Genomic DNA, 22,639 nt, shown 5'->3' on the forward strand with positions numbered 1-22,639 from the left:
ACTGTAATGAATGAGTCCAGTCATTGACAGCCAGAAGCCAGATACAGGCAAATGGGTAAAAACGTGCATAAGGACTGTTGGGGAGAGGTTAGGGAAGGCCTATCCATGCATATGTGGTCTTTCTTTAGTTACCTTGGCCATCCAGGACCTGAATTCAGCTGGAGTTTGTTTCACCTAGTGATCTGGTGCAAGTTGGCTGAGCAGAGCCATGTCTTCTAAACTTGCCTTTCTATAGGAAAGCGAAGATGGGCACCATTAACTCATCTGTGTGTCTTTGCAGTAACAGCTGTGATAAAACGGGAATTTTGCAGTTTATTATTGTGGATAATAACCCATAGTGTGGTTGAAGGAATTTAAAGGTTCCTACTTTCCCCTCCCTCAGCTTCTGTCCCGTGTTTGTAATTATTGAAGACAAAAATCTGTTCAGGGTTAATTCTGTTACCAAATCATTATTTTTAGAAGTCTGAGCTTGTTGTTCCCTTAAGTAATAAATAAAATTATCCCTTCAAAGTGGTGGAAGTATATTGTGAGCAGAGTGTAATTCAGGCATGTGAGTAGATACAATTATCTACTTACTCTGTCCTTCCTCTGGTAGGGACCAAGACCTTGGCATCTTTTTTTATGTTTTTCATTAAACTGTTAAAGAATTATAATTAAGAAACTAGAGACTACAGGAAGGGCAGTAGTATTGTGGCATTTTCCATAAGCCGGCAGAAACAAAGCTGTTCATGTACCAGACAGCTGAAACAAAGAAGGAAATTAGAAAGACATTTATAATACAGGATACTAGGTAATATTTTCTTGACTACTTCAGAGTCTCTTGGGGAGTAGTAGCCAACTTCTATAAAAGGAATTTTCAGTTATTCAGTGTGTCGAATCAGCTGGCCCTGATGAAAAAGTAACCTTAGGCACTTAACAAACTGCCTCACAGAAATCATAAAGTAGAACACAGTTCCTGCTAGGAATCTGAGAAGGGCAAATAACATTTCAGAAAACTGAAAAACTCTAGGGATGGTAAAAAGGAGAAAACTATGGAGTTGCAAATAAATTTCTCTATGCCTTTAAGTTTAAAGGGTCAGTTACACGATTTCCGCTTCCCCTGCCAAACATTTTAATACTATTAAAGAAAAATGAGGATTATGTGATTATTCTAATTTTTGTGTGTGATTGGCTTTTTTTAAAAAAAGCTCTTTAGAATTAGTAATGTTTACACTTTAGCAAAACAAAAATAACCAGAAAATAAATGTCAGAGGACATAAATTAAGGTTCATCCTTAATTCTTTGTTGAGTAAATAAATACAAGGTGTTGACCTTCAAGTGATAAATTGCTCATCTCTTTTAGCTTAAAATATGAAAAGAAAAAGGTGGCTTAATGAGAGCTTGAATTCTAGGCAGTTATCTTCACAGATGGAAGATTCAGGGCTTGTTCCCATCTATCCAAGATGATTTTTCCATTTTCTCTGAATGCTGTGAACATCGGCAGCCATTCAGGAAATGCAAGAATAGCAGAATATGTTGTCTTCCCTGTTTCAACTGAGCCAGTGTATTCTGGAAAGAGTAAGGATGACTTGTACAGCTACAGGTTAAGGTGTTAGCCTTTGTTTTGCAGTTCTGTGTCTGGATGTCTGCAGCAAAATATGGTCCTGTTTATGGTCTCTCCATATACAGAAGTGCTTTGTAATGTAGATTTATTTACAAAAGCTGATGTAATATTTTCTTATTGCATAATCAGGCTTTTTCATTTTGTTCCTGTCATTTTCATGTGTGTGTCCATGGTGCTCTGTGTGTGTATGTGCACATGGAGGTAGCACTACATTTACTTTTTCTTCAATCCATTTATAATAGTCAGAGTAACAATTGAATCAAGTATTTCCACATTGCAGTGCATGTACTTTTGATCATTTTTATTTGTATTAATAGTATGGACTCACTGTACAATTGCAGAATATGCTTTAACAAGTGTTTGCAATTTATTTTATTGCCTTTTGAAGTATGGCAGATAATTGAGTCCTTGGGAAAAAGTGAGTGTTTCTGACACTTCTTCCTACTTGATGGAACTTACTGTCTGTAGTGACCTTTTACTTCAAAAACTTTCTATTCTACTTTCATTGCTGTCTTGCATGAGGTCTTAATGTCAGACTCACAATAATTTATGGTGTTGACAGCTTTTATAAGGAGTGCTCCCATTCTTTCTTTGTTATATAGAATTCCAGTACTGAATAGTGCATTTCTGATTGCAGGATATTCTGTTGGAGCTGGACATTTTCTGACGCCATCCAGTACAGAAGTAATTGGAGGGGCTCCCCAACAGGAGCAGACTGGTAAAGTAAGGGATTGTCTATAACATTGGCTTGAAGAGTATAACCTCGTGAAAACACCCATGATCTTCCAATTTAGATTAATTTATTGAACACACACACAAGTATCAGATATGACTTCTCATGGGGGGAAAACTTGAAGGAATTAGGGTGGTCAGTCTGGATAACATTGATGTGAACTATGGTGTTAAAGAAAGCTGCAGATAGGAAATAGGAGAGAGCAGTACTTTGTGATATTATGCATTGTTTTGCTAATTCTCTAGCACATGCTGTAGAGAGAGCACTGGAAAGGATTTCAGATTACAGTTTGCTGAATTCCACTTGTATTTTCTTTTCATTTTAGGCATATATTTTTAGCAATGAGAAGCAACTAAATATTCTATTTGAACTAAAGGGTAAAAAGGTAAATCTTTCATATTACTTTTCTGCACCTTCTAGTGCATCTTCATCAAAATTCAAAAATAATAACCATTTCTTGTCTGCACACAGCTTGGTTCTTACTTTGGAGCTGCAGTTTGTGCTGTGGACCTGAATTCAGATGGCTTCTCAGACTTACTAGTTGGTGCTCCAATGCACAGTGCCATCCGAGAAGAGGGAAGAGTTTATGTCTATATTAATTCAGGTTCTGTAAGTATTTTCTCTTGAAAACACACGGCAACACAACCATTCTGGTTTAACAGGCTAAGAGGAGGAGTTTTCCTCTATTCTCATCCCATACTTCCAGATCTGGAAAAAGCAGCAGTAGAGCTGTGATGACCACCCCAGCAGGAGTGCTTAGCGCACCCCCAGAGGCTGCGGTGTCAGCTGTAGCACAGTTACTGGCACTAGTGCTGGAACTGAAGACAGACTGGGTTCGTTTCCTAGGAGCTGTGGGTGGTGACAGCCTGCCACTGCAGCCCCTTTCCGAGCCCTCCTACACTACTGTGCTTCCCACTGAACTGCTATCTGAAGATCAACTTATTAAGCACTCCAGAGGCAAGCAAGGAATGAAACGTTTGCATGCAGTTACTGGTACCAGTCAGGAAAGAGACTCGCACTCCTGAGTTTTGCAAATAACCTGACTGGATTCATGCATTAGAATAGGCTTCTTTTTATTCTTTCTAAGGTTCAGAAGGGGAAGTGTAATCACTTCACTATTTTTACACTAAATACCATAAAATAATGTTTGAAAATGCTTGCTTCTGCACCAAGGAGTTTGGTAGGGTTATACACTGGTATCCAAGGCAGTTTTAACATTTTGAGTAATAAGCCAGGTCACCTGGGAGGGGCTGTGTTAATGTGCCATTGACTCTGTTTTCCTTCAGAAAGCAAAGATGGTAGAACTGAACTTAGAGCTCACTGGGAGTGACTCATATGCAGCGAGGTTTGGAGAGTCCATAGCCAATCTAGGAGACATAGATAATGATGGCTTTGAAGGTAAGAATGCAAAGAAAACCTGTTGGGTTTTCTGTATGAACCTGGGAGGGTTAGAGAATTCTTTTGGTTTGGGACTTGGCTTTTCTGTCTTGAAATACAGCTGCTTCACAGATGTTGATGTGTAAGGGACTAGGTTCTGTCTAATAAAGAGCATGAGCATAAAGTGATAACATAATCTGCAACTTTTGGTGCTGTACCTCAGATGGAATCACTAATCCTGTGCTAAATAGCCGAGATAAAGGTTGGGGAACAATTTGGCAATTTTGTAATAATCACGAACAAAAAATTGAATCAAAATCTGCTTCTGTGTCACCAGTAAGTACCAAATACATGGGGATATTGCAAACAGCCTTCATGCTGGGAGACTGCTGTGGAAATATTGAAATAAAAAGCATGTGTAATATGGAGAGTGGCAGTAGGAAAAAAAATTGTAATAAAAAGGCTGGAAGCAAAATATAAAGAGAAATTGGGTAATATAAAGCATTTTTCTGTAGTAATTGAAAAGCAGAGCAAAGCCAACTTCTTCAATGATCTCAACCATCAGTATCAGCACTGTAAAGACAATGGTGCGCGTGTGTTGGTGTAGAATCTGACCTCAAGAATGTGTGTGTAATTTTAGCAGGCACAACTTGACTGTCCCATTTCCATCTCACCAGTAGAGAAATGTATAATGTGCTTTATGTGGTTTAGTCACCACAGTGTGGGTTCAGTCAGAGAATTGCTCTATAAAACCAAACAGTCTGAGGCTTTGCATTTCTTGTGATTCAGGTTTGGTGCAGCATAAAGTATTTCTGATTCGCAGATAGTTCAGTTTTTGTTTATTTGTAAATGTAAGTTCACAGTTATTAAAAGTGACTTTCAAGATGGTGTCAATATCTCCCCGTCCCTCCCTCCACTGTTTAGTTAACAGCCTCTCTCTGTTTGAACCATGGGAGTTTTTGGTAAGGGCTGTTGAGGGTGGGTTGGTGAGTAGGTTCGTTCATTCAATCTGAGTTGCTGCACCCCTCTGGGATTAGGTCATCTAGGCATAAAACATATCCCTTTGTACCAAACAGCTACCTTAATTTCCTTGTTAAATGCCTTTTCAAGCTTATTATTGACCATTACAGACATTTCATAGAAAAATAAATGGTTCATTTTGGGCATTGTAGTAAGAGTACTTGTGTTTCAGTGACTTAATCCATGCGGGAAGAACAGGGAAATCATCACTGTTCTGTAAATATAAGGCTTTTTTATTCCTCCTGTTTTAAAGATCATGATTGTTTTGCCTTCTTTCATGGCAACCTCCTAACCTCTTAAGGGTCGAAATTAGTATTGCTAGGAATAGACTTCATCTTGAATAAAATGACAGTATTTGATTGCTGCTTTTCACACATAGTAATTAAAGTAGTATCAGATTACTGAGCTGGTCTGTATTGTTTCTGTTTGCTTTATATCTCTGTTCAACACTGCCTTTGAATTCAGGCAAGTAAATCTGGTCTGGCATTGCATGCATCGTGAATCATGATTTGCATTTCTTCAACTGCTCCATGGTCGTATTTCCTAGTCAACAGATCATTGCTCAATTGTTTTTACACAGATGTGGCAATTGGGGCTCCACAAGAAGATAATCTAAGAGGAGCTATTTATATATACAATGGCAGGAAAGATGGAATAACACCATCATTTTCACAGGTACGCTTTTTCAATGCAAAATGCCCAATCCAGAAAAACCCCAAGTTCAAATCTGTGAGGGTTTTCCCTTCATTTGACAGTCTGACCATCTGACGTACATTAAAAGACTTCAGAAAATGTTTACGTGGTCTGTGATTTCCAGTCATTATTTAACCTGTAAGAGAGAAAAAAAATTGTTTTGGGGGCTTTAGAAAAGGTTTATGATCAAAAGCAGGATTGTTCTGCTAACATTTTTCTTTGGAAATTGTAACTCAGACATTAGCTTTTCAAGAATAATTTTCTCTTACATGTTTTTCTCCTCAGAGAATACAAGGACAAGAAGTTGGTAATTCTTTAAGCATGTTTGGACAATCCATATCAAGTGGCATTGATGTAGATAACAATGGTTATCAAGGTAAATTAAACAATTTTGTTTCTTTTTCATTTTTAAAAGAATAGAAATTCATAGGGAACAACCCTACTGTGCTACTTGATACTTTTAACGGAAGCAGAATCTGTTATTGAGATGACATGTCACATCTCATATTTTGGGAAGAAAAAAGAAGAGGTAAACCTGAGGCCAGGCAGTCAGTTTTCACGGTCATCTAACTATTATTTAAGGACTGAGAACAATGTAATAGTGAGATCATAGTGCACAAGGGGAAGAGAAATGTGAATGTTTTTAAAGCAAACATCTCATCTACAATGAGCTGGTTTGGGCACTGGAAGCATGTTTGCTGTCCAGACTAGAGTGCCTACCCAAATATATTGCTGGCCTTCCCAGAGTGGGTTTTGACAGAGCGGTAGGCTCCTTGACTCTCAGTCTGAATGAACAATACTTTAACCTCACTTAGGGCTCGTGGCATTGAGCTGAGACCATTGTGGAGTTCTTGTGGCCATGACAAAGTAGTACTAATTTGGTGTAAAGCAGCTTAGCTGCCAAGGATATGTTAATTGCTTTATACATAGCATCAGAACATTGACATTTTGCAGATTAGTCTTAGGTCAGGTCAGGTATGTCTGTCCTGCTCTTGGGGATGTAAAAGCACAAAGTTACCTTGAACTGCGTGTTGTATGTTCTGGCTCTGTCCATAGAAATGTTATCCAGGTTAATTTGTAGTGCTGGCCTAAAAGGGAGGTTACAAATAGTCTGCTCTCAGGTCAGCTGTTGGTCACATCCTCAGGCCCTTATACCATTTAGTCATCTAACAATTCTCTTTTGCTACCTCATTTGAGAGTGGTATATATACTGTCTATATTTCTTTCCTTCTTGCATGGATAGGTTTCAGTTAGTTTAGAATAAAGTAAATACTTCTCTCTCTCTCTCTCTCTCTCTGTATAATTTCATACATATAATAGACTTAAGCAAATCAATAATATATTTATAAATATATTGTTCATATTATATATGTATATTATATATATATATGTAAAACAATGTGTACATGCTTGTATAGCAATAGTAAATATCTGGATGGAGAAGAAGGCAATATGTCCTGTTTAGCTGAGTTGTCCTTCAGTATCAACCACTCGAATGTGGAATAGAAATCCCATCATCACATTATCAGTATCTGTAACTCCAGCAAATTAGCATGCAGCATTTATGGACAGTGGACAAGGAACTGTCTTTGAATGCTAGCATATCCCTTGTAATATTTGGTCTAAATGCTGGCCAAAAGGTGAATATCCTATAAAATGCTTGTACCTAAGAAGTTAATTCCTGTTGACAATTTATGCTTATTGATACATTCTTTTTTGCAGATGTAGCAGTTGGTGCATTTTTCTCTGATTCTGCTGTGGTGCTGAGGTGAGCTTGCTACGTTTCAGTACTTTTGAAGACCATACAATTTAACTCTGGTTTTTTAGTGGAATTTATTAAAACTCAGTAGTTCAATTTAACCTCATTATATTCTTGAAGTCTTGAGCTTCAGTCATTAGGCTCTATAAGGCTCTGCAAGTGAAACATTTAAGTAAACATGTTGGAAAAAAGAAAATATCATTCTGTAACTTTTTGAAGTAACAAATAACGTGCATACTATCTGAAAAATGCAGACAACTTGAAGATTATAATTCTAAAATATAAAAAGGGATTGTCAGGTATGGTTATTTTTTGCAGGGATTCTGTAAGCTCTATCTGAACGTTATGTGTGAATACTTACTCTTTTCTATTCTTAGAACAAAACCAGTGATAATTGTTGAAGCTTCTTTAAAACATTCTAATTCAGTAAATCGGACTAATTTAGACTGCATGGAAAATGAGCAGCCTGCCACCTGTATGAATTTGAAGCTGTGCTTTACCTACAGAGGACGAGAGGTACCTGGATATATTGGTAAGCTACTGGAAAAGTAATCCACTATATGTATTCATTTTAAATGCACCTGTTTACAGAACAATGCTACTGGTATTTAATAGACCATTAATCTGACTTCTGCATAAAATGAAAAGCTGAAAACATGGATACCTTTTTTATATCATGGTTACCCCATAGCATCAAGCTGTTACACTTCTGTTCAATTTGGAATGACAGCACCTCCCTGCTAGGACTGCCGGAGTTACGTGGCCTTGGAGACACAGCAGCATTGGAAGGGTGATGTTTAGATGTCCTCTAACAGCAATCCTCTCAGGCATGCACCAAACCAGATGGGACTGCTAGAGGATGCTGCCTTCCACTTAGCAACAGAGAGAAAACATTCCTTCACAAACCAGCTTGAGCAGCTGATCACACCATTGTGGGGCATTATGTGAAAGAGAGGGAGTCCCACCGAAATTACTGAAAAATAACTCTTGTGTTATATTTTATATAAAGCATATTTTGCTTTAGGCAAAAAAAACTGGTATTGCTAGAAGCGGTATCTATCAGGGGGAATATTCATGGTGAATTAATTTAAAATAATTTACTGTCTAAATTTGACTCTACTGCCCGAGTGCTTTTAACCTACTTGTCATGTGCTATTTGTAAACTGCAAACAGCCCTGCAAGTACATGGTATATAAAATTAAATTGCTCAACTCTGCTGTGAAAACAGACAATAACCTTTGAGAGCATGTTAGAGAGAACACACGCAGTGATGAACTGTAAAGTTACATGTCTTCTTTATCTTTATCAGATCTCTTGAAACTCATAATTATTTTGAAAGATGAGCAGTCAGACTGGGTCACCCTTGCTGGACTTGTACATAAGACTTTTTAACTTAAAAAAAGGACTGGTACAAATTGTAGATAGCCTAACTTGGGGAAAATTTAGAAGTAATAGATCTCCAATGCTCTGAAACTTGCTTGCAACTTGTTATCATAGCAATTCGTGCTAACTTATATAGGAAAAAACTGTGAAACGGTATTTGTCAGTGTTTGTTGACCTAACTGCTTGTTGTCATTTACTGTCAGCCCTGTAACTAACTGAAGTGGGTTTTCTATAAATAGATGTTGATAGAAAACTATAAATACAACCTGATAAACTATCCCTGATATAAAAGCATGTATCAGGGAACAGCCATGAAGCAATCAATTTTCAGGGTACTAGAAGTTTTTATTAGGTATGGATTTATGTCAGAGTGTTTTTAAGCAGAGCATTTGAAAATGGATGTTACAGAACATACTTACGGAAGTGAGTCAGACATTGTAATTTCTACCATAAATTCATTATGATTGCAACACCTAAAGATTTTATAACTTTTCTTTTCCCCGGGTTTTATTTTGCAGTATTGCTTTATAATCTGAGTGTTGACGTGAACCGAAAAGAGGATATGCAAGCAAGATTTTATTTTTCCTCCAATGGTACTTATGATACAATCTCAGGAAAAGTAAAGATTTACAGCAATATTACTGCCTGCAAAGATCATCCGGCATTTATGAGGGTAATGTAGTTTTCAGTATGTATTGTGTTGTAAATCCTTTGTCCTCCTTTGAAAAGCAGACCTGCTGCAAAAGAACCTATTCTGTTTACAATTGCATCACACTTTGGAACTAAAATATTTGTATTCAGAACTTCCACAGTTAATATTTTTTAATTCTGATGCTTTCTCTGGGGAAGTCAGTGTATCTACCATCTCTTATATTGCTGAGAAGATGCGTAATAATAATAATAGTAACCACAGTGATTAAGTTGGACCATGATTATTCTTGAATTTTTTTCATCATTTTTATGGATGACAGATCATACATGATTGAGGTTGATTTGGAGCAACCATGAAGATATAATATTTATATTCTGCTGAACATTTCTGATGGAACTTTATTATGTACTCCTTAATGCAAAATCCTAAAACTTGTCATTTTTATGGTTTGTCATTTGTAACTATTACAAAGAACACGTGTATGGTCTTGCTCTTGTTTTTATTGTGAGTAGATAAGGTAGACTCTGCTAAAAAGGAAAGAACCCATTCCTGATCCATAGGAAGTGAAATGAAGACAATTGCTAGAAAAGCCTGTAGCTCAAGGTTTATAGTGTGGTGTGCTTTGTGAATTTGCTGCAAGGAGCCAAAGGCTAGTGGAATGGGAGGAAGAGCGTTGCTTGGGCTTGCTGATTTTTTCCTTCAATGAATGCAACTTTCACCCATAATCTGAAGGTTGAAATGGGGCAGGAAGAGCACTCATCAGAGTTCCACAAATTAATTTAGAGCTGAGAATGTGCACTGTCCTGGAAAAGGGATCTCTCTGCTTGTAAACGTCTTTCTCCTGGACCAGATTAGTAGTGAATGTGGTTCTCCCTCTGTGATGGTGTAGAGGCAACTTTGCTGCAGAAAAATCTGCTGACAGAAGTGCTTCAGAGGAGAAGGCACTGAGACAGAGGTTCTGCCAGAGCAATGGGTGCAGCAGGAGGCTGTTGGAGACCTGCAGGGAGGCCTGAACCGACACTAGGAATAGATGGCACCAGCTGCTGGTTGGCTGCTGGTTTCTGCACAAACAGGGTTTGATCTAACAAACCTTTGAAACTGAGCATGGTACTGACCCAGAAGTAAGTTAGGAAGAATTCATCAGTAAGATCTTAACTACAAAAGTAGTCTCAAAGTGGCTGTTGCCCTGGAGGGAATGATTTGTTGTGTTCATGCTTGATATATCCCTCTGAAAGATGAATGAGTGACTTGTCTCTAAAGTGGAAATAACCTGTAATCAGGGCACGGATATAATATTTTTTAAGGCCCTTCAATTAAAAAGAAAAAAAAATTAATCACTTCTATTCTAGCAAACATCTTAGAAGCTTGTCTTCCAATACAAAAAATTTGGAAAAACTTGGAAGTCCTAAACCAGAACAAACAATAAAAATCAGTGAACACAAAGGAACCATATTTTATTAAAATCAGAAAAAATAGACTTCTCTCCTGTCAGACCTAGGGGGTAAGGGAGGGAGTATTTAGATGTAAAGGGAAATAAGGGCAAAAAAAAAATAATGGACTAGTTTGCCAAGCCTTTTCTTTAAAATCCTCAAGGTAGCAATTCTGTGGCCTTTTGAAACAAACATCTATCAAGGTGACTGATGCAGTTGATCCTGCACAAAGGCTGAAAAATATTTTTTTTCTACAGCTACAAAAAAAACCTGCAGGGAAATATTCTTCCATGTATTTTTCTTCTTCCTAGGTTTCCCTTACTTTTTGTTTGTGACATGATCAGAAGCCAATTCTTCATGGTAAAGCTTCAGGGTAGAAAGGAAAGCTTATGTTTCCTACTGGAAAATTGCCCAGGTGCATCTCAACTGATAGTTACACCTAAGTGAATGTCATTTGCAGGAGCAATGGCAAATTGCCACTTACTTTATAAGAGTTTTGTAAACTAACAGAGATATGATTGACAGCTGACCTTGTACGGATTGCTGCCCCAGCATTAGCAGGGGTTTGTGTAGGAGGAAGGAATTGATTTGCCTCATCACTTCCTATAGTCCATCATTAGGGTTTTTTTCCCTCCATAGAGTTCAGTTTTCTTTTCAATTCTTAATTAATAGCATTATAAGCATCTCCTCCCACCCAGAAGGTTTCTGTACTTGTATGAAGCTCCTAAAGTTAAGTAAGTGTGAATGTCTGTCAAGTACAGTCCTTGCAAGAGACAATATAAGTTTTATGTTTTTTGAGTAAAGGCTAATTAATAGCTAATTAGTATAATGGAAGTAGTATAAAGCAGATGCAGAGAAGACCTTGTGGAAAATTGTTATGAATTAGACAATACGTGATTTGGCCAACACAGGCTTGCAGATAAGAATTTAAATAGTGGCCATGTGGAAGGACAATCAGTGTCTGTCTATCCCCTACACTTAGGGAATAATTTAATCAGGTTTGTTACTGTTGGTGCTTCAAGCTGTTCAGTTTTCACAAGTGGGTAGTTTGGGCTCTGATCTGAACATTCCTACACAGGCAAGGCTTCGTGTACAAAACAGTCATTTATTCAGGAGTTCAATCTTCATAGTACAGAATGAAGGGGCAGAAAAATAAAATGCAGTCACGACTTGATTTAGTTGTACCGTGGGAGACCTCCTTTTGATTTTGCACATAAATACCCATTGGGTTTGTCTGGCCTCATTCCACAGGTTAACTTTCTCCAAAGACAACTTTGCCTGTTTTTCTACTTGGGCACTGCAGCCTTTCATAGGTGTGTGAGGCAGGGTTATTGACAGAAGTAGGCTTGCTGTTCAGTAAGATTTCTCCTCGTAGGAGAATCATCCGTTCTGAAATGGCTGACGCTGTCATTGAACATATTATGCTTTTACACATTTCTGGTTGCCTCCTTCAGCAACAAAGATGTCTGGAAGAGTATATTAGCCATATGGAATTATTCTACTTGTGAAAAATAAGTTTTGCTGTTGTAGTGAGTTCTGGGCAACCCTGTAACTTTAAAACATAAGCATACATATTTTGTCTTATATGATTAACTCATTAGGTTTCCAATTTTCATAGAAAGATGTAAGGGATATCTTGACTCCTGTACATGTTGAAGCAAGTTATCATCTGGGGCATCATATTATACAGAAAAGAAACGTTCAAGAATTCTCTCCACTTCAACCTGTTCTCCAACGCAGGAAAGAAAAAGATGTCATAAAAAGCAAGGTTAGTGTATGACTACTCTTGTTTCCAATGCAGTGAGTAAATGTTCATGTTTGAATCTCCAGTTAAAAAAGCTTCACTGAGTGACAGCATGCGAAGGAATGCCTTTTCTAGACCAGCATCTAGGGATAGTGTCTTGATATTAATTAATTAACCAGAATGCTAAAAAAATGCCTACCTTTTTGCTTAAAAAGAATTCTTTGCAGAAATTGTATGCAATCTGTATTATGATTTTAAAATAAAAAAGGTATGTGCAGAGACCTTGCCAGCATATATAGTACTATATACCTCAATATACATGTATGAAATTCACTCTTTGAGGTATCCATTCTTTTTCAACTACACAGCATGGGTCACTCTCCAATATAAAATTGTACTTTAAAATTATTTCTGTGTTAAATATGCAATATCGTGTTGGTATTAATCTTGAAGTGTTGATGTTGCTGAAATATTAGTTCTGTAAAGGTACTGCAGGTTTTCAAATTCAAAGTCTGAGGGAAAAGAAAGAGTATATTCTTTATCCTTTAGTAACTGTGAAATTAACCTTCTCTCCCAAAAAATCCCAGCTTATTAAGAGACTTGAACTTTAGTGAAATGCACTGAATTTTTAACTTTTCACAACAGTAAGCTCCCCAGAAAAGCGGTGAGAACACCAAGCCTGTCTGTGTTCCAGAAGTGTTTGGACAAAGCTGTCAGGCACAGGCTGTGACTCTTGGGGATGTCCTGTGCACGGCCGGGAGCTGGACTCAGTGATCCTGGTGGGTCCCTTCCAGCTCGGCTTTCCCTGGGATTCGTGTAACTGAGATTAACTAAAGATTCCTTTAAATGGCATGCTTTGACTTGTCATTTTCATTCCAAATTTTGTTTTAGAAACCTCAGAGTTAGAAAGAAAGAAAGAGGATGATGTTGAATACAATGACATAAATGTGCTCTATAACGTATTGATAACCAAGGCACAGACACCTGCAACTTGTGATGTCTCTGCTCTTATCAAACCTTACGTAACAGTAGGATAAGTAAGGGTTGTGTAATTAAACTCCTGCAAAAATTAACGTGCTGTATTATAGGAGAGACCGCACAGACATTACTTCTGGATCTTGTAAAACATTCTGCCCTCCTTATGTACTGCTGTACAGATTGTCTGAACAGACACCCACAGGTTTAACTGTGACAGCCTGAGTCTGGAAAGCCTCTTCAGTGTTACTCTGGATGCACAGAATGTGTTTGAGAAATGGAAAAGCACAGCCTGATTGAGTTGTATGTTAGCAGTAAGAGCTATTAGACACTTCCTGATGCGTAGTTACTAGGTGATGGGTTTCTTTCTCTGGAAATACTGTTACTCACTGTAGGAAGATAAGACACTGAAGTGCCTTTTTTTTTAATTTGGCTTTTACAGTTTACTTTTGCAAGATTTTGCTCCCAAGAAAATTGTTCAGCTGACTTGAGAGTTTCTGGAAAAGTTGTTTTTCCAAAGTAAGTAAAATGTAGCTTTCTCTTTTTTTGGACAAGATTTACTAAGGCTTTATTTAAATTATTCCTTAATCTTTTGTATATAAAGAACAGTAATTTGCAAATTCTCAAGACTCCCTGAGAAAAAACAAGAAGTAAATCTGTGCTTAATTGAAGACCATTTTTAAATCATAAATCTTCCAGGAAATGTAACAGAAATCTATATGACTGAAGAACTGTTATTACATAATTAGAAGATTTTATAGCTCATAAAATACATCTTCACAAAAACATAAATTTGTGTTCTACACTTCATATATAACTTGGCTAAGATAACACTGCACAATGCATATTCAATATGCACACACCATAACAACTGTAAAATTCACAAGCTGTTGGTTATTTCTGCTGCTCTTTCTGGATATACTGTACTTACAGTGTATAAGTCCCCATCAGCAGTACAAAACTGAAGATATATTCTTAAATAAAAAGTCACTTAATTGTTTTAAGTTGTATTTTATCACCACAACCTTTTTCATTATTGACTGTTACATTTCAAAGTAAGAAATGCAGGTGGTCGGTGAGCAAAAAGAGAAATTGTACCTGTTGTGAGTCTCAGCTGTTTAGATATTTCACATGTAACTTGGATTTTCTTGTGTCATACACCACTTCTGAAGTTGATTCTACTTAAATCAAAATGCTAGGTTGAACAACCTAAAATGACATCAGAAGATGCTGACAGTCCCATAATGCAGATTAATCACACCTGTGTGATCCTGAGCACAAACTTTGTCATCTTCATACATCGTAGAGGAATATCTTTCTGCCCACTTTAACATGTGGCCTGTAGCATGAGCCTTAAGCCCTTATATTTTCTTAGGCTGGATGGTTATTTTATTTAAACACTCCTAAACTTTTCAGAAAGAGTGGTTGTGCAGCATTTTCATTTGTGACAGAAATGCGGTTTTGAAAGTACTTCCAAGCTCTAAGAAAGGAGAACAGATTACAACATATCTGTTTGCCATGAGGTACCAGTAGCAGATTTGCAGTGTAAATAAACAGTCTAAATATCTTCATAAGTGTGAAGCATCGACCTAAATTACCTTGTGCCCCTAGAATCTCGATTAAGAGCTAGTTAGCTGTGAAGTGATAATTTATTTTGTCTTGACAAAAAGCATTCATTATCCTTGAAGAGCAAAGTAAACACCTTTGGTATTAAAAGAATGAAATCAAATAGGGATGGCAATGTAATGCTTTATTTCCTGAGTAACAAGTCTTCATGTACACACTATCGTGTTTTGTTTAAATTGCTTAGATTTTGGCCTGCTCTGTACATTTCTAGTCTGCATTGTGCATTTTTTAATGAAGAATGAAATATGATTACCCGGGAAAAGCTTTAGTCCAGCTTTGTTGTCGCCCCAGATGTGCACCTGGTGCTTTTGTGTACTTGTGTGTTAAGCTGGGAGGCATCTTTGTGACAGCATATTGTTAATGAGCTTGGCTTTAACGTGGGTAAGAGGAGTCAGTGGTGGGTATAAAAGTACTAAAGCAACGTTCGAATTTAACCTAAATTTGACAAGCTACCGAAATGTTAACACTGTGTTTTTCTTTAATTTGCTTTTGTCTTGGAACCTATCTGCTTATGCAGTGCTTTTGCCTTCTGTTGCTTTTATAAGTGCCAGCTTCTTTCCCAGAGGTGTTCAGTGACTAATTCTTTGGTTTCAAGCCAGAATATCTGATAAATGTCTATTTCTAGGCACCCTCTCCACAAGTCTTAATTAAACTTTAATGTCAAGCTGAAGTTTACTTTTAGCCCCCACTAGGGTGTTTGTACTTGTAACATGATTATAGAACATCACATGGATCATAAGGGAGGCATGTTCACTGTGCCCCTCTTGATATTAACTCAACCCCAGATCTTGAGTGCGAAGAGTGAATGTTGAAATGATGTCTGAAAATACTGTGGCAGTGATACATTGCTATCTGGACTGCTCTTGTAAAGGCCAGAAGCACAGCTGCACAGTTTCCTCGCTCTCTCATTAACCACTTAAGGGGTGACCATCATATAACTGGTCTCATACCTTAGTTACGGAATTGAGTAAAACCTTCCCTTACTTCTCCAGCTGAGCTTTGTCAGAACCAACTGAAATCGCCTAAAGGAGCAGCTTTGCCTATAGCCTTTCTAGAATTCCTTTCCATTTACATTATGATGATTATTTTTATAGGCCTTATGATAAGAAAACGTACCTTGGTGTTGGAAGCATGAAGACATTGTTGTTGAACATTTCTCTCCTTAATGTTGGAGATGATGCATATGAAACCCTCCTCCATGTTCAGATCCCTAAAGGTCTTTTTTACATTCGAGTTTTAGAATTGGTAAGAAAAAAAAAAATCTCTCAACCAGTAATCCTTTGACATTTTTCTTTTTCAGCCTGGTGTTTTGCAAATTACGTTTATGATTTGTTGAGTTTCTTTAGCTACTGAACCTCTGTCCCTTCATCAAAAGCTGCCAAAATATCAATTTTTAAATTCTTAGACTTCTAGCTACCTAAATCAAATGCAATTTAGTCAATACAGATGACTGACTTAATTTTGGTAACAACTAAAATAAAAAGTTAAAAAAAAAAGTTTAAAACTATTTCAGGATGTTACAGGATGTTACTGTTTTTTGGCTGATGATCATGTTGTCAGTGATAACAAAGATCTCATTGAATCTGCATTTTCCCAAATACACAGGCTCATAAAAAGTCATAAATCTAATTGTGCTCTCGTTCTGCCTTTTAAAAATGACTGTTCTCCAGGCAGAATCCCCCAGATCCACCTTTGGGAGTTGGCCTTTAACGTGGGTGGGTCTGGGTCTGGTGCATGTGCCTTAGCTTCAGTAAAAGCAAGAAGCAGATGAAGTAACTGATGTAATAATCAATATAGTCTGTGTTGAAGTGCTCCTGGGTGTCCTGGATATTGACACCAGTGTAATAACAAACACCTGATCCAGGAAAATATAAAGCACCCAGTTTTAGTGTGTGCATGTAATTTGAAGTGTCTGGGGAAAAAAAAACACCACTTTTTAATTTTATTCATTAGTAATTTGTTCTTTATTTTAGGAGGAAAAACAGATACATTGTGCAGTATTAGATAAAGAAATGAATGCAGTGACACTTGAGTGCAGTGTTGGCTATTTCTATGTGGATCACAACTCAAAGGTAAGCTGTAAATGAAGTTCCTGGCTTTAAAACACCTGTTATAAGGATTTTCATGGGGGGGGTGGAAAAAGGAATTTCTGAATCTTTTCCTCATTCCCAACTAACATCTCTTGTCATGTTGATATCTGTATCTCTCCTGCTACTTTTAAATGAATTGCTTAAACACTTCCTGGAACAATTCATTAAGAGACAACAGTGTTTGTCTTCTTCATCGACTGATAGTGCTTGGCTTCTAGACAAGTGAGCTGACTAATGCCATGGGCATATGTGCTAGGTCAGTAGAAAAGGAGTAGAAGATACAAAAAGCAAGCATTTCGTTAGCTCTGAATTTTTTAGGGCAGGAAATTCTAAATGAGCTTAATAAAATATTTGCATTGAAACTGTGTCAAGATACACCATCATTTAATATAAGGAAAATTTTATTTTTTCTACAGCTGGATTATAGTTTCCTCTTGGATGCAAGCTCATTAACCAGAGCAGAAGAGGACCTCAACATCATCATTAATGCTACCTGGTAAAGCCTAATAAAAATTGCTCAATGGAAAATACTGCTAGGTTTGGAAAACAGATAACTGAAAAGGCTTAGCAAAGCAGGATTGCAAGGAAGTAAATTGGTTGCAAATCAAATAGAGAAACTACCAAAAAATAGGTGATAGATATTTAAATAATGAGTAGGTTTCTGCCTGTAAAAAATGTGGGGGGCATTATGTTACCAATTAAATATTTTTATTTTAATAAGCTGAAAGTCTGTCTAGTATTTTTTTTAATAAGTCTGTCTAGTATTTTTTTTTTTTTTTCAGAAATAGTGTACAGCTTATGATGCCTTCAATACAGATTTTTCTCTCTTTGTATTTTTGTAGCAAAAATGAAGATGGGAACATGTTGCTGGATAACATACTAACTTTACCTATACCTCTAAAATATGAGATCGAGTTAAATACCCATGGGTAAGTCACCTATTGGTATTACCTGCACATCCACAGAACACTCTTGTTACCGTTCTAAATTGGCAAAGTTTTTAAGCAGAAGTGTGCCGTAGGTAAAAAGTCCTGGGACTGAGTTGGCACAGCTATCCTGGGCTCTAAGTAGGAGTTTTTTTCCACTTTTGTGAGATGAGACCAGTGGTGTCTGTAGTGCTTCAAACTTGTCTCTGAACGGACTGACATGTTTTAAAAAGTGGAATATTTTTTACAGAAAGGTGTGTTTAATAAGAGCATAGCAGATCCTCAGACTCTTTGCTTAACATGAACCATACTCTGGGTTTGTTGTGGGGCATTCATGGGGTGTTGCTTTGGGTGAGGAGTTATGACTTCTTATGATTCATATGCCTTTTTCAGAGAAAAGAGTACAAATGGGTTTCTATTCCAAAAGCAGATGATTTGTCTCTGTGTTCCTAGACTTATTTAAAAGCAAATGTGGGTGTTTTCTTACAACCAGTCTGACTGGAGATAGCATGGGGCAGAAAGTTATGCTAATGTTATATAGAAATTCTGTTTATTAACAATTTCTAAACCATTGAAGGTTTGTGTCACCAACCTCATTTGTTTATGGAGCAGAAGAGAACTCACCAGTGACATGTATGAAGGAAAATATCAACTTCACTTTCCATGTAAGAGTTTTCCTTTGTAAACCCTGTCATCCTTGTTTTGAAGGTTAATATTTAGTGCATCTAGTGGCAGTTTAGACTATCAGTAAGGAAACTTCCAAGAGTACAAAGGCACCATGAGTAATTTTTGTGCATTAGTGATGGGAAGTTGCTGTTAATTCCTCTTAGAACACTATTTTTGGCCTGGCAAATCTTCCACTGAATGATCAGAAAAAAATTCCCTAACACAAGCAGGATTGGAAGTGGTAGAGCAGTTCTGACGTGCCACTTTTTCCTTTCAGAAACACTTTAAAGGGCATTATGGTAAGAAAAAGGAATTAGGAGCTTACTATAAGAGTATCTATAGCATCAAATTTGTCTGCAGTGGATTAAAAGCAGAGGTTTGGACCTAAATCTCTCCTAGTTCCTTTTGCATACCCTCCTGGCAGGCAGTGTGCATGACCTCAGGTACTCACCACAGATTAGCACTACTTACTCATCGGCTTTGGAGGAGGGAAGGGTTCCGTAAGCCCACAGAATGAATGAACAAAATGTTAACGCTCCTAGCACAATCCCCTTCCCTGACAGCGTAACAGAGCAGCTGCTAGCCCATGCTGTGCACTTCTGTGTATTTATATATGTGTGGGTTTGTTCCTTGGATAGCTGCCCTTGGGGCTTTAACTGTTGAACTCTTCACCTTCCCCACAAGGTTATCAGTGCAGGACCGAGCATGTCTCCAAACACCAGCCTAGAGATAATGATACCGAATGCCTTTCCACCCAGGGACTCCAAATTATTCAACCTACTGGATGTCAAGGTAAGCAAAGGTTACTTAATATATTAGTAGCTGTATGAATTCTGTGAAAAAGAGAAGCAGAACAAAGTCAGCTAGGTACTGGGTCTGTGTTTGATTTGCTAGCCATGGTGAAACAGAGTGAACTAGAATAGGATCATCTTCAGCCCCACGTGTTTCAGAATTCTGGAAATCAAATTCACATTTTCAATAATGGTGTTATATTCATTTTCAGACAACAGCTGGACACTGCTCCTATAATAAATATCCCAGAAACTGTACTGCAGCAGAAAAAAATGAAAACATATTAAAGGATGTCATCACTTTCTTTTCAAAGCCTACTAAGAGGCACATGGTAAGGTCTGTCTTTTGGCATCAGTGGGAAATGGCTGTATGAATAAGCCTTAAGAAAAGAGTGTATCTTTTATAATGGAACCACAGAGCCATCTTCCAAGGATGTGTGGTGGGACCTGTGATAAGTTCAGGATAATTATAAGTGACTTTAGTGAAAAGGGTGAGAACTGAGCAGAGAGCGTTGACTAATGACACATTGCTGAAGTCAGGGTGGATGGCAGGCACCTACAAAAAACTGCCCAAGGAGTTTGGAACTGAATGAGTGAGCAAGCAGAATGGCTGAGGAAATTCAGTCACAAACAGAAAATGATGCATCAGGGAAAAACAGTTTTATTTTAATTGCATGAAGTATGCAGATCAAATATTCATTGTCTTTTCCTCATCAAAACAGTGCCATCAAACATAACTAACAGGATCTAGGTAAAAAAACCCCCAAATGTTAAAAATAAATTAATTCCAAGGAAGACTAATACAAGTTAATGGGACTGAAAGTCAATAAGAATTACAGAATATATGGAAATCATCTTTTGGCTGGGAAGCTATTAAAAATACTTGGGTGGCTAGGAGAGTGCCATGCATGTGTGGCCTGTTCCAGCTTTTCCCTCTGTTCCTGCTCACATACCCTGCAGGAGATCAGACACTCCACTCCACAGTCCAAACCTGAACTGCTATTTCAGCATTGCTGAGGCTTTGTCCTCATAGAAATCTCTTTTCCTGCACCTTGTCTTTGATAAAGTACAACAGTGTTTAACCTGTCACCTTAAAATAACAAAAACAACAAAAAACCCCTACCCATTTTTGAGAAATGTTAATTTGGGACTTTTAAGTAAGCACATTACAGGAAATATCAGGCAATGATTGAGATACTGGGCCTGCACTAGAATATCCAATCAGTATTCAGCATGGTGGTCTTGGATAAAGAATAATATTAAAGATATAATAATCACGTACAGCCTTGTGTTTTTGTCTTCTCCAAAGCTGTGTGAAGTGGTGCTAGTTATCAGTGTACAAATGTGAGGATCTACCAATTACACTGTTTGCACTGAATAGCATAGAGTTATTGTCATTTATGATTATTGATAAAAGGTAATCTGAAACAACAGTGTAAAAATAAACCCTAAACATATAAACAAATCATGACATTTGTTCTCTTTAAGTGTTAAAAAAATTTAATTTTTATTAAAAATGACACGTGCTTTGCATAACACTTAGGTTGGTCTCTTGCTACTGTACCTTTAACACCTCTGGAGTTACAATGATGGACAACAACCTCAAGTTACAACCTGAGTTTTCAAGAATAAACATGAATCCTTTTGTTTTAGTCAGTTCCTGTTGTCTTTAATGCTAAGATTATATAGTTGATCAAGTTTTAATCTTTCCCTCCCTTGTACAGTACTGCATGAAAAATGACAGCCTTTGCTTACAAATACATTGCAAGCTGGGGAACATGGAAAGTGGAAAAGAAGCAACTGTTCACTTGCAGCTGGAGGCCACTCCTTTACTTCTACAAATGGTAACAAGTGAACTTCTCATTCTTGAGGGGAACATTTCAAGGCATATTTGCAGCATTCCCTGCATATAAATTCTAGGTGTTAGTATTTGTTTTTTAACAGTGAAACATGGTTCAAACGTGATTAAATCTAAATCTTTTAACTTGTTTTATGTTGCCAGTGCTAAGGCTCAAGGTGATGTATGAAAAACAAAAATATTTATTTTAATTTGTTGCTTTATATTTATGGCATGTATTGCTTTGCCCATTCTGGCTGGGTTATGTAGGATGGGGATTTAATTTCAACTCATAATAGTAGTTTTCTGAGAAAAGCAGTGTCGATGTGGACTTAAGTAAAATCCAACTTGGCTTCATTCCAGCTTCTGGTACTAATTTGTTTTGTGCTCAGAAAAAGGCACCATTGTGGGTTTGTGTGAGATTCTCGTTATGTCAGCAGTGCTGTTATCATTTTTGCTGGGCAGGAATCAATGTTTTAAAGTTATTTTTTATAAGATAGATTTTTTTTTTTTTTTTTAAATCAGGATGATGCATCATTATTGAAGTTTGAAGTAAGAGCAATGGCCTGGCCAGAAAAAAGTGCAAAAGTTATTGAACTACATAAGGACAAGCAAGTTGCATATGTAAGAATTCTCTTATGAGTTTGTGATGAACGTGTTAAAGTAGAAAAGCTAACAGCAATTAATATTGTAGAATTCTATACATACCTATACACCATCAATGAATATAGTGTTAATTACTTTAAAAATTAATTAAATTTCCTAGGGGTTTTTTTAGTATCTGTTAGGGAAAAAAACCCCAACATTTAAGCACTAAGCTTCTTTTCTCTTTTTCAGGTCTATTTGGAAGGAATGCACCACCAAAAGCCAAAGCACCATGTTACCGTGCTAATTATTTCCCTAGGCTTGATAGTTGGTGTTGCCTTGCTATTGGGCCTTTCGTTTATATTATGGAAGGTAGGTTTTTAGTATTCCTTAGTTGCTTCAAGTCAGGAATTCATACTGTTGAAGGATTTTTGGATCTGGGTTAAAGAATAAATAACATGTTATTATGATCTGTCCTTTCTAAAGAAAGATAATTCCTCCTGTAACTTGGGGTTCTTCAAAAGTATTTTTTTATTTCATTTAATCTTCTGCCTGTTCTACATTCTCTGTGACCCAACACCACAAATCCCTGTAAAATGTTTTATATGGCACCTCATGTTTGCAAGTGATTTATGTATTTTAATGATATCAAATGGATCATTTTTGTGGGATGGTGCTCCACATTTAGTATCACTTGCACACGATGACCGATAGCTTAAAACACGGTTTCATATCAGTGTAAAATGTTT

At 37.1% G+C, this 22,639-nt stretch overlaps 1 protein-coding gene across 1 annotated transcript in view; it reads left to right on the forward strand.

Annotated features, from left to right (window-relative positions):
* The window catches only part of ITGA4 (integrin subunit alpha 4), a 35,028-nt gene that overhangs the window by 9,676 nt on the left and 2,713 nt on the right, over nt 1-22,639 (forward strand). Inside the window, exons 7-27 of the mRNA XM_040069351.2 lie at nt 2,241-2,326; nt 2,662-2,721; nt 2,808-2,945; nt 3,623-3,734; nt 5,314-5,408; nt 5,712-5,802; nt 7,149-7,194; nt 7,563-7,717; nt 9,087-9,241; nt 12,269-12,418; nt 13,812-13,888; nt 16,090-16,240; nt 16,969-17,067; nt 17,502-17,581; nt 17,928-18,014; nt 18,589-18,676; nt 19,362-19,469; nt 19,681-19,800; nt 21,193-21,312; nt 21,831-21,929; nt 22,143-22,262. Of these exons, the coding sequence (XP_039925285.1) occupies nt 2,241-2,326; nt 2,662-2,721; nt 2,808-2,945; nt 3,623-3,734; nt 5,314-5,408; nt 5,712-5,802; nt 7,149-7,194; nt 7,563-7,717; nt 9,087-9,241; nt 12,269-12,418; nt 13,812-13,888; nt 16,090-16,240; nt 16,969-17,067; nt 17,502-17,581; nt 17,928-18,014; nt 18,589-18,676; nt 19,362-19,469; nt 19,681-19,800; nt 21,193-21,312; nt 21,831-21,929; nt 22,143-22,262 (2,237 nt within the window). The remainder of the gene's footprint in view (nt 1-2,240; nt 2,327-2,661; nt 2,722-2,807; nt 2,946-3,622; nt 3,735-5,313; nt 5,409-5,711; nt 5,803-7,148; nt 7,195-7,562; nt 7,718-9,086; nt 9,242-12,268; nt 12,419-13,811; nt 13,889-16,089; nt 16,241-16,968; nt 17,068-17,501; nt 17,582-17,927; nt 18,015-18,588; nt 18,677-19,361; nt 19,470-19,680; nt 19,801-21,192; nt 21,313-21,830; nt 21,930-22,142; nt 22,263-22,639) is intronic.

This window comes from Hirundo rustica, chromosome 7, assembly GCF_015227805.2.
Source record: "Hirundo rustica isolate bHirRus1 chromosome 7, bHirRus1.pri.v3, whole genome shotgun sequence".
Taxonomy (NCBI): Eukaryota; Metazoa; Chordata; class Aves; order Passeriformes; family Hirundinidae; genus Hirundo; species Hirundo rustica.